Source organism: Bidens hawaiensis, unplaced genomic scaffold (assembly GCF_021521415.1).
Source record: "Bidens hawaiensis isolate Kalapana, Puna unplaced genomic scaffold, B.hawaiensis_p1.1 tig00001597_1, whole genome shotgun sequence".
Classification (NCBI taxonomy): domain Eukaryota; kingdom Viridiplantae; phylum Streptophyta; class Magnoliopsida; order Asterales; family Asteraceae; genus Bidens; species Bidens hawaiensis.
This window is the reverse complement of record NW_027491092.1, coordinates 3,697,291-3,709,636: the sequence shown is the minus strand read 5'-3', so window position 1 is coordinate 3,709,636 and position 12,346 is coordinate 3,697,291. Positions and strand designations below refer to the sequence as shown.

The window sequence follows — 12,346 nt, the reverse complement described above, 5'->3', positions numbered from 1 at the left end:
GCTACTGTTTTGTAGTTATTTTACAAGTTAAAGGCAGATTGATACTGAAATTGGTCTCATAACAAGCCTCAGATTAAATAAACCAAATAAACCACCTTAAACTGAATCTTCGCTTAAACACACGAGTTGATGTTTAAGCGACCGATTATTGTATTTTCTTTCTAAGTTTCTGTTTTATTTTAGTTTCTTATTAGTTCTTATGTTTTGGATATGTGGTCACTAAATTTTATTTTTTTTAGTTTTTCAACATAACAACATATATTGCAAATCCCGACCCCCACATGTTCTCCTTCATTACTTTCTAGACGCACAAAAAATCCGATGAGGCTCGATTTGAAGATTTAGTGACCCGATTTGAAGAAAAGTTGCATGAGTGACTTAATTTTAACACTTTTGAAACTTGGTTACTATTCTATGAGATATTCCCTTTTATAAATTATATTTGAACTATTTATTTATTTATTTCTTAAAAAAGCCAAAAGTTTCTAAATTAACAATATGCCACCAATTCTTTAAAAATAAACCAAGAAAAGTGTCCATTTTGGCTTCTCTGTTCACTATCTTAATCTTTTGTAGTTGACAAAACATTTGTATAGATGTGCAATTGTATACGACTGCTAAAAATCATCCTAGCAATCAAAACAAACCTTAGCATATACCCTTGAATGACAGTTTTCCACGCAAATGGCTTTTATTTGATCTCAATGTTTAGCAGTGTATTGATGTGTCCCATAAGTTTTGTTATATGCAACTGAGTAAAATCTCTTTGATCTTATTTCATCGTTGCAATCTCGACTAGCAACTTGTGTAGGGCTTGAGGCTTGGAGAAAAACGGGCAGTGATCTGCCCCTTTGAGACGGAAAACTTTTTCGGGCGGGCTTTTATTTATCATTATTTGTTGGAGAGTGACTGGTATGGCGTTGTCTTCGGGGGCTTCTATATAAAACCGTCTAACACAACCGTAGTTTGAATCAGAAAGAAATAGCTTCTCTAGAATGGGTGAAAACGGAATTGGCCTCATTGAGACGCATGCTAATGCCACATCCTACAAATAGAAATGAACATGTCACGGAAACAACATATTTTATAAACGTGTTAAGAGCATTCTCATCCAACCCCTCATATTATTTGAGGGGTGTTATTATAATTTAGAGAGTAATTCAGGGTGTTGTGAGTGAAGAGTTTTTATATTTTAGAAAAGTAGTGATTTTTCTGTATACTTGAAAAGTTACTGTTCATCCCCTATAATTTTTTAATATATTTTGAAAGTGGATGGGATGAGAATGCTCTAAGGTGGCAGGTTTGACTCGTTTACTTATGAATGGGCTGATTTAGGTTTTTTGTTTATGTCGAGCAAGTTGAATGAGTTGAAATTGAGGGTGTCAAGCAAGGCAGGTTAACAGGTTGAACGTTGAAACTGAACAAAACTAATGCGTGTCAAGGTGCTAACCCTAATCGTAATTAACACATTGATTTTTATAGACAAAAATATATGTATCAAAAACTGACCCCGCACTAGCTAAAAAGTAGTCGGTCTCAAATTTCAACCCAAACTCATTTTGACTCGATGCTCAACTTGTTTGACCCGCTCATATAGTCATTCTGCCACGTCTAATGAACGAAATAGGCATTAAAGATTAATATTTTTACAAAACCATGATTGAAAAACAGAAAATTATACCTTGGCAGAACTCTGATTGAATAACAGATCCTTTAGATGAGACTTGTCAAGATCTATAGCAGTTGGAGGCTGATTGTTCCCATTTGCATACAAAAAGTTTTGAGCATGCCTCATTAGACCATTTGTATCTTCCTGAAATATTTTTATAATTTATTTAATCTGCAAATTGCTTGTAAATTATCTAATTTGAGATTTTATTGTACAAACCTTGAGGGAGAACATATCAAGTGTGCTTTGTCCAGTTTTCAGCATTGAAGCAGCAATGAAGACGGCTTTCGCGACTTTAGTTGGGAATAGCTCCATTGCATACGATATGCATGCCCCACCAAAGTCATGACCAACTAAAATCACCTACAAGATTGAGTAACCGAGTTTAATACATGGTTTGCGAATAAGCATACGTTCTTTTTATTTTATTTTTTTGCATAGTGATATAAAGTAACAAATGCATAAAAACAAAAATTATTTGTACACATGTCAACACGTAAACCTGCCATGCCAACCCGAACCTGACAGATTTAGCGAAGCATGTTCATACGTTCCACCAGCAACTAGCCCGGACCCATTTAGACTAAACTCAAGCCCACAAATTTTGTGTCAAGCTTCTTGTCGTGTCAAAAATTCAAACTGTACAACTAGCTGAGTCGGCCTAAATCTAACCCGTTTAGATAAATATGTTCACAGATTCGATCAACAACCAACCCGAGGCACAAGCCATTTAAACTAAAATCAAACTCGCAAACTTTAAGTATAGTTTCTTGTCATATATTGGCACCCTAAATGGAACTTAATTTCAAGTACCTTTTTCTATACATAATTGTTTAATATGTATTATAAACTGAAATGATAACTAGATTGTAAAGAAATTGGATAATAGAAGATATTAACCTTTTCTTCTTCCCCAACATTTTTGAGAAAATCTGTGAGCGGCTTTGCGTATTGTGAGAGGCTTTTGATAGCATTTGCATCAAACATATCGATTCCACAACCGCTTGAATCAATTGCAGTGACTTTGAATTTGCATTCTTGTAGAAGCGCAATTGTTTTATACCAACACCATGCTCCAAAACCACCTCCATGAACAAGAACAATATGACTAGTTTCCAATTCATCATGATTTACCTCCTGTTGAATAACAATCACATCAAGCCATATGTCATGTTAATCTTTTATTTTTCATCATTATATATTACCTTATCATCATCAAATCACCATACTCCTCCATGAAACTACAAGACAACAAATCGTTCGTCTACTAGGTTCACAGTTTGGACCGGATTTAAGAACCAGCGTCATAGATGATATAACGGTTAATATACATATATTATATATAGGCAAAAACTTTATATATTATTGTGAATTTGTAATTTCAATATAAAGATATAAAGACTTGAATACATAAAATTTGGTGTCTTGAGTAACAATTAAATCATAAAATGAGATTTTGAAATAACTAAATCATAAACTGAGACTTAGAAAACTAAACAAAAACGAAAAACAAAACTAAAAAAATTTAAACCAATTCCGATCACCTGATTCATTCACCGGTCCGACCACGACAACTAGGGAACAGTTAAACATGCTTAAACAAACAAGTTCCATGTCTGGTTCCGGTCCAAGCAGGCCGGTCTGTCGTGGTTATAATTTTCTATTAATAGAAAAAAATGTTATTATAATGTACTAGTTATTACTTTAAGTTAATATGTTTCTAAAACCTATAAATTTATTAAACGAATAAAAACGGTTGAAGAAAATATTAACGACAAAATAATATAACTATATGGTAAAACATTAAAGATAATATAAGTAGTATCTTCTTTACCTAAAATGTAAGTTACTAAAGGTAATATAATCAAAATCCATATGTTGAAAAATATTAAAAGTGTTCATATTCCAATAACTATCAACCAAACATATAATCAGAATATGAAAAATTAAATAATAAGTTTTTCAATTTGTTCGTTAAAAAAAAAAAAAAAAAAAAAAAAAAAAAACACCTGATGAAGAAGCTGTTGAGGAGGAATCGTAGGATCACCAACCGATCGACATCTAGTACTACAGCTCCGACGAAAAATCTGCTGAGCATGCCGTAGAGAAGTTGATCGATCGAATGACGGCAAGACATCGCCGTTTTGCTGCTGCTGGAAGAGGAGAGCAGCAGCGATGGCATGTTCTTGAATGATAGCATTAACATCGTCCACGTTTTCCTTCTTAACAGACGAGGATCGAGCACGAGACCGTCTGTTGTTAACCGACGACGCAGTGGATTGATTTGATACGCGTTTGGAGTAAATTCTCCGTGTTCTTGTTGATTTCCTTGAGAAACATATCCCCATTGTTTTGATTTTGGTATGTAGATTGAGAGAAAAGGTGACTGAAGAATAGCTTTACAAATTGTTTGTAACAGCACCTTTAATAGCATAGGACCTTTCTCAAAATGAATATTTATTAAAGGATAATAAATATTTTTACTTTTTCATTTATTATAAAATATTTAAAGGATCGGGCGTTAAGTTTTAACGCTTCGAGCCTTTGACAGTTTAATGGTTCAACTAGGGTTTAGACTTTAGAAACAGGAAATTAGTTGTTTAACCTTTATTTTTTATACCTTTTTAACAGCATATTGTAAGAATGTAGTTATTAGTTATATATGCATTTTAATCACACATCATCTTTATCATTTTAAAGAATTTAATATAAATATATGAGTCTTTTTTAATAAAATGAAGTTCAGACCGTGAATCGCTAAACCAATAACACTGGTAAGTCCAACTGACCCACCTAATTCGACAGGTTTGATTCGTCTTTGACCAAAGTTAGTTACTCGACTAAGAAAAATTGTGAAAACGTACATTACTAGCTTAAAACATGCCACAAGTCAATTGTTATGCTAATAACTCACTGAAAAAATAAATTGATTTTTGGTAAATAAAGAAAGCTTCATTAGTTAAATTGGGACCTAAAAGTACTGTTAAAAAACATTTGGAAACTCATACTTGATTATCATACATCATAGTTATTGTGTAAATTAATTTATTAAGTAATGTTTGAAGATGCTATAAAACAATAATCATTTAGCATAGCTCCATACTCTTAATACATATACTTTTAAACTATTTTTAATATATAACTCATTCGATATCAATAATAAATTATTTTTATGCTCTTTATTAATTGTGCTTGCATAATGTTTTTAGTTCATCTTCAAATGAAATTGGGATGCATACAGGAAGACTAAAAAAGGATATATATATTTTTTAGAAATTGTAGAAATATTTTTTGGTCATGAATTGGAATATATTAATGATTAAGACTGCTTGGTGATAAAATTGTAATTAACAAAAAGTTAAATATGACTCTTACTTTCAACTCAAACAAAAAATAGTTTGCATAATTATTAATGTCTTTAATATGTTTCATTTTTTATGAAAAAAATAACATAAAATCCGAATTATTGTCCTATTTTAATTCTGATGAGGTTTTCTTACATAACTTTTTAAAAAAAAAGAAACAATACTTTGAAAGAGTCAAATGCATTTAGGGATAATAATGGGTAGCGCTTGAGATAGATTTACGTAACTTCAACCCTATATCCAGCTATAAAATTTTGTTTTGTACATTGTCCAAAACTCGTTAGGTATCACGCCGTATTATAACATTTGTTAGTGTTAGAGATTGTCGTGATGATGAGCAAACGTGTGACTGCTTTGTTTTATTTGTTAATTGGGTCATGATTAAAACAAATACAATTATCATTCTAGAGTGGCAGCTCTGACGGCGATTTGAAAATGATTTTGTTTTCATATTGTTATCGGTTCCATTTGCAGCCAAACAAGTTAATAATATGCAATGATGTACAACACAAAGGTGTTGTTCTAAGCGTAAAAATTTGCCATATAGTTAAAGTGTCTTTTGATCATGTAAATGCTTCTAACAACTAATATCATGTTGGTAAAACTCAACGCAAATAAAATATATGCGGAAAATAAAAGCATTAAAAAATAAAAAAGATAAAACAAAACCAAAAAGTTATAGAAATATATTGGCTGAGTTGAAAGTAGGGGTGAGCAGAAACCGAACCGAAGCATTAACTGACGGTTAATTTTTTTTTTTTTGAAAAACCAAAATTTAGGTTTCAATTCGGTTATCCATTTTTAAGAAACCGAAAAAAACCGAACCGAACCGATTGATGATGATAAAGATTATCAAGATGATGAGGAATTGACTAAACTTTTAAGATAAATAAAATAGATGATGAATGAAGATCGAGACTAAACTTTTATTGCTTTTTAACTTTTAAGCTCTATTTAGCAACTTTGTATTCGTATAATTCCATGTAACACGTGCCTATTTTTGTTTTTTAAATTCAATATATATATGGATTGTGATACTGTAACACGTTCTTATACAAGCTTAAAATAAGTATTTTCATTTGTTAATTTTCTTTTGCAATGACACATAATTGAAAAAAAAACGAAAATAACCGAAACTAACCGAAAAACCAAAACCCGAAAAACTGGAAAACCGAATACCGAACAGTTTGCATATTCAAATAACCGATTACTTCGGTTTCGGTTTGAGTTTCGTCTAATAACCGAATCGAACCGTGCTCAGCCCTAATTGAAAGATGGTTAGAGAGAGAGATATATGGTTGGGCGGGTAGTCTAGAGATGGAAGAACCTAAAGTCTGAGTATCGTCTCAACGTATGGGCAGGCTAATCAGGGTAAAAATATATGTTTATATAAAATATAAAGTTAAGGAATAGACATTCCTTTATTAATGAAGGTGGCAAAAGAAACTAGTTGGATGTGCAGGGAGTTACATTAATTAGGTTTAATGGACAACCAACCTACCAACCACTTGTTTTCCAACCGTCACACGTCTTTCCTCTTTCAAAGTAAGTCAACGTTAGCAATAAGTTCAGGGGCCATTCTATACTTTGTCAAATCTTGAAGGACTTACGAGAAACATGTTTTAGGACCACAGAATGAAAGTGACAAGGGTGATTCTATACATCATGCATCATTACCATCGCGTGGTTTCCTCCAAATAAAACGTTTCTACAACTCTTAAAAAGTAAGCTACCGATATTCCATTGTTTTTTTCTTTTTTAATTTAATTGATAACGTGTGTATTGCACGGGATTTGTTAAATAATAAAAATAATAAGATCTACTTTTTTGAAAGAAATAAACAAAATTAAGGTAAAAATAAAATAAATATATAGTAGAAAAAATAAGAAGTTTACAATCTCAAATTTACAAATTCAAAAAAAATCGTTTTATATACAACATTTGTCAAAATTGTTTTGGCACATTACCTATGGATAACTATGATGAATGAGATGACCCATTTGTCAAAATTATTTTGACTCATGATCAATGGATATGTAGGATATAAATAAGATGAAAAAATAGAGAATTAGAAAGGAAATTATAACCCAAGTGCCATAATTATTTTGACCCATGATCCATAGATAATTAGGATGAATGAGATGAGATATTAGAAAATTAAAAACGAAATTATAACTCATTTGTCAAAATGGTTTTACCCCATAATCCATGGATAGGTAAGATGAATGAGAAGAGAGATTAGGCTAAGAATGAATGTGAGATTGTCACATCATCCTTATTATTTTCTTTTATTATTAGTTAGATTAGATGGTTAGATTAGATTAGATTTATTTTTTTTTGAACGACCAACTAAGTAACGCCGGGTACTCCCTACGCGGCCCCCATTGGCTAAAGGTAGCCCGAGCCGGCCACGAGTCCAGACGGACGGAGCCCCTAGCGGTCCACCTATTGAGGGATTCCCCGGATAAAACCCGACCCCATGTCCGTCAAACGGCACGACAGTGAAGAGCCGATAAAACCGGGTGAAATCAGGACTCGAACCTTGGCAAGCCTAGATTAGATTAGATTATATTATATTATATTATATTTATATTTGTTTAGTTGAATCAATTAAAAAGTTATTTCCAATATAAACTATTAAATTTTATCCCCCGTATTCGGGGTTGTTTTACATTATTCATTTTTAATATTTATATATGTATATTTGGATTTTAATTTTATTTATTGTAAGAAAGTTAATAATTAATATACTTGAGTTTTGATGACGAAATGGTTACACAAATATAAATGATATGTTATAATCTGGTTTAAAAGCTATCTGGGTTTGGTGATACCCATTACCCGTTTATTTTTTTATTATAAAATTGTTTCTTAATTATAAATAATATTTTTTTTAAAATAAAATAGTATATTAATTTTTAGTATGTTTCTATTTTATAGGATTTTCATATCAAATATTTGATGATATTATTTTTTAATATAATGAGATGTTATAATCCGTTTAAGAGCTATCTAAATTTGGTGAGACATTTACCCGTGAGTTCGGGTCAAATGCGTGAGAAGCCTTCATTTACCAATAAATTAATCTGATGGCTTGAGAGATGATTATTTTACATTTTTTGTTTTTTAATATTTATTTTTTGGATTTTAATTTTCTTTATTGTAAAAAAGTTAATAATATACTTAAGGTTTGATGATAAAAGGGTTTCATAAATAAATGATATGTTATAACCCGTTTAAAAGCTATCTGGATTTGGTGACCCATGACCCGCTTATGTTTTTTACTATAAAACTGTTTATTAATTATAAATAATATCTTTTTTTTAAATTGGATATTAAATTTTAGTATATTCCTATTTTATAGGATTTTCCTATCAAATAATTGGTAAGATTAATTTTTAATTTAATGAGATGTTATAATCCGTTTAAGAACTATCTGGTTTTGTTAATACCCATACCCATGAATTTGGGTTAAATCAATGAGAGACCTTTATTTAAAAATCAAGCAATCTGGTGGCTTCCATAAAAGGGGGGAGCAACCACATCACGACACGTAGGATTTTTGGGTTTTCGTTTATATATATTATAGATAGATAGATAGATAGATAGATAGATATTAAGAATACACATGGGATTACACTAGGGGCCGGCCTACCGTTGGATGCAGGGTCTACTTATCCGAATAACTTTTTTAGTGTTATTTAGATTTCGATTTATGTTTTTTTTTTAATTTAATACAAGCATTCTTAAAATGACCAGTTTTTTATGTCCGTCACTAGATCTTGTACATCTGATACAACCGTATGGGGTGAGAGATCTGATATCAATTAACTCAGATATGTTAAATTATGCTAACATATGTAATATGTTGATCTCTTTTTTATCATAGTTAATATATTTGATGCTAAAATTTATAAATAATCTCATTAGTCAAGATAGTCCTATCCAATCTATTTAACGTAGGGCTGGTAAATCGTTTTAAACATGTCATAGTCGACATGATTAACACAAATATCAAACATAAATCTGATTCGTGTAACTACTTTATATCTCATATGTATAGCACAGTTGTATGTTTTATATACTAAGAATAAGAAATGATGGGTATAGTCTACTAAATTTAACTATTTAAAAGGTATAAAACCACATACTATACATTTTATTAAACAAGTTTAAGTATGTCTTAAGCATATCATGAATTGCCAACCCTATTTAACGTCTTAGAAACTTTATATGTAGCTTGGATATCCAAGAAGCTATGACTTACGTTATATACTTATATTGTAACATATACCATATAATATCACGTTACAATTGTAGGTCCTGAAATCGGATCCGTAAACGAACGGTTTTGTTCTTGATAACCGTGCTCGATACGGGTGCCATGAAATCAAACGACCGAACAAAATGATATAACGATAATATAAATGAACGATCTCGTTATCGGTTGAAAGATTTAATATATTAAGTAAACGAACCGACCCCACCCAAGGTGAGCTCCCCTTGGGTGGGTGAAAACACCATACAAAACACACACATACAAAGACAATACATGTCCTATTTAAAGCTAAAAATAGATATTCTAGAAGACTTCCTCCGTTGAAACTAAACGTGCGTTCCGAAGCTCTCGTTTCGTGTTCAGTTGTGCTTGCCGACATTAAATATTTTCTTGACCATAAATATATAACCGGCTTCGTACCTTGATATCGCAAGTCACATTTTGGCCTTACAATCACCTCCTTGACTTGTGATATCAAAACTTTGTTAAACCGTGTCTCGCATCTTCACAAGTCACCCGATAAATCGATGCCTCTTCGTTTCAATTCACCCCCTCAAGGTATGACCCATCTATATTTAATGTTGAAATAGTTCTCGCTTGTATATAGGCATGAGATGAGCTCGAATTTCCACAAATCAATCTCGAATTACCGGCTTCATCGATCAAATGAACAAAACTTATTATTTCGTTCGAAGTTCACCTTTCGGATCCAACTTTTCGAACGCCTTAGAAATAACGAGCTTTGAACACGGTTAAATAAGACGAAACCCGAATAAATTTTGACTTTCTTCAGTTTCGTCAACACAAAAAATAAAAGACTTACTCGGCCCAAAAAAAATATCTTGCAAGTATGTCACTCGTTCACTATTTCTTGTTGTTTTGTATGAGCAGGCCCAATTTAAAATTAATTTCAGCAGCCCAAATTGTAAAACAGTGGGCTGGACTATCTTTGTTTAGGCAGCCCACACATAAGGCCCAAAACAAAAGCCCAACCTAAAGCATTTGATTACCGAGCAGCTAGGGCATAAACAAAACACAAACAAAGCAAATCCTTTACATGCAACCGCTAACCTTACTATCACTGGTGACGGCGCCGGAAAACCGATCACCGGTTATCGGCCGTCGGAAAAAAAATTCCAGCCACTACAGCTGCCACCGCCACCTTTCTCCACCATTCCGGGCACCAAAGTCGTTGACGCCATCGTCGTCTTCCACAACATCATTAGAGCCGCTAAATGCATAATCGTCGGAAAAACCGGATTCCAACGATATTATTACAGCCGCTGTCCATCCATTTCCGGGTACCATTATCACGGGCTCTCATATGCTGAACAATCATGAACCAATCAGACCCGATCTCCACCACAAATTCCACAGTCTCATCGTATCAGTGGTAACCGGCTTAACATTGCTGGAAAACCGTTTCCGGTAACCTTGCAACACCAAGCCACCGGAAAACCCGCCGGAGCTCGGCACCCACCGGAAACCCAACTACCGTCACCTTATAACCACCTGTGATGACTCCCACCAATAGCCACCGCCGCTGTATTTTTTTTTTCTTCCTCACCGAAATACCCACCTCCTTTTAACAAACAGAGATAACCGACACTCATGTTGGAGTTTGATATACATCTTCAATCTCTAGAATTGTCGCCGGAGAAGAACCCGACTCGCCGGAATTTCGGTGTATGACGAAACGGTTCCCGAAACGCCCGGATCAGGCATTTATAGATCCCGAACATCCGGATCTACAAGAGAATGCTTCAAACACGCTTATTTCCCACTTTATTTCCAACTTTGTTTCTAGAGCTAGAAACTTTATTTTCTACCTTCAACGGGTTTTAACGTATCAGTTCGGGTAATAGCGGAAATAAAACCCGAATATCAAGAACATAGTTGAATCATAAAATCCGACCCGCTCTGATACCAATTGTAGGTCCTGAAACCGGATCCGACAACGAATGGCTTTGTTCTTGATAACCGTGCTCAAGACGGGTGCGATGAAATCAAACGACCAAACAAAATGATATGACGATAATATAAATGAACGATCTCGTTATCAGTTGAAAGATTTAATATGTTAAGTAAACGAACCGACCCCACCCAAGGTGAGCTCCCCTTGGGTTGGTGAAAACACCATACAAAACGCACACATAAAAAGACAATACATGTCCTATTTATAACTAAACATAGATATTCTAGAAGACTTCCTCCGTTGAAGCTAAACGCGTGTCCCGAAGCTCTCGTTTCGTGTTCGGTTGTGCTCGCCGACATTAAATATTATCTTGACCATAAATATATAACAGGCTTCGTATCTTAATATCGCAAGTCACATTTTGACCTTACAACAATCATGCAATACTATATAGCATAATTTGTTATACCAGCAATGCAATATTCATGCAATGAGATAAAGGCAGAACACAAAATTAAGATATCATATCTAATTTTATATGCAGTAGTGTGACATAATCTCTTTCCGCGTAAGCGTATATATATAGAAAAAAATAAAATTAACTAGTTGTATTTTTGGCTAAAGAAATAATAAATTTGCACAAGCATATATATTAAAAACATAGAAAAATACACGAACGTATTATAAGCATGTTGTGGACTCGATCCTATGGATTCCCTTACAACGCCACACGTATAAAGATTCCTTGGCATGCTCCTCGTTCCTTCTGGTTATATTCAAATTTAATATTATTTATTTTCTGCACGTTAAAGATACACCAATAATTTGGAATATTATCAATGAAAGTATTCTCAAAGTGCTAACTTTATTTTAAAAATTAAAAATAACGTATCATATATTTGGTTTATAGTTAAACAAGTGGATATACCGATAGACAGCGTTGTGATATCGATCATTAATCGTACTTTATTATAATATTCGTTTTAATACATTTTTAATTGTTTCAGAGTTATATACACAAGATTTGAAAAAGTATCATAAAACTAATATGAATCTTAAAACAAATGGTTTAATCACGCAAAATAGGATTACCGTGCTTGTTCATTGATTCGCGAGAA

General features: G+C 32.9%; 1 protein-coding gene across 1 annotated transcript; it reads right to left on the bottom strand.

Annotated features, from left to right (window-relative positions):
* Window positions 1-665: 665 nt before the first annotated feature.
* Window positions 666-4,188, bottom strand: LOC143590042 (putative methylesterase 11, chloroplastic). The gene is made up of 5 exons (XM_077070642.1): window positions 3,679-4,188; window positions 2,570-2,806; window positions 1,889-2,032; window positions 1,682-1,813; window positions 666-1,045 (listed from the first exon to the last, which is right to left on the bottom strand). Exons 1-5 carry the CDS (start codon window positions 4,015-4,017, stop codon window positions 773-775), a joined length of 1,125 nt encoding a protein of 374 aa, XP_076926757.1. The 5' UTR covers window positions 4,018-4,188; the 3' UTR covers window positions 666-772.
* Between the last annotated feature and the right edge of the window lie 8,158 nt (window positions 4,189-12,346).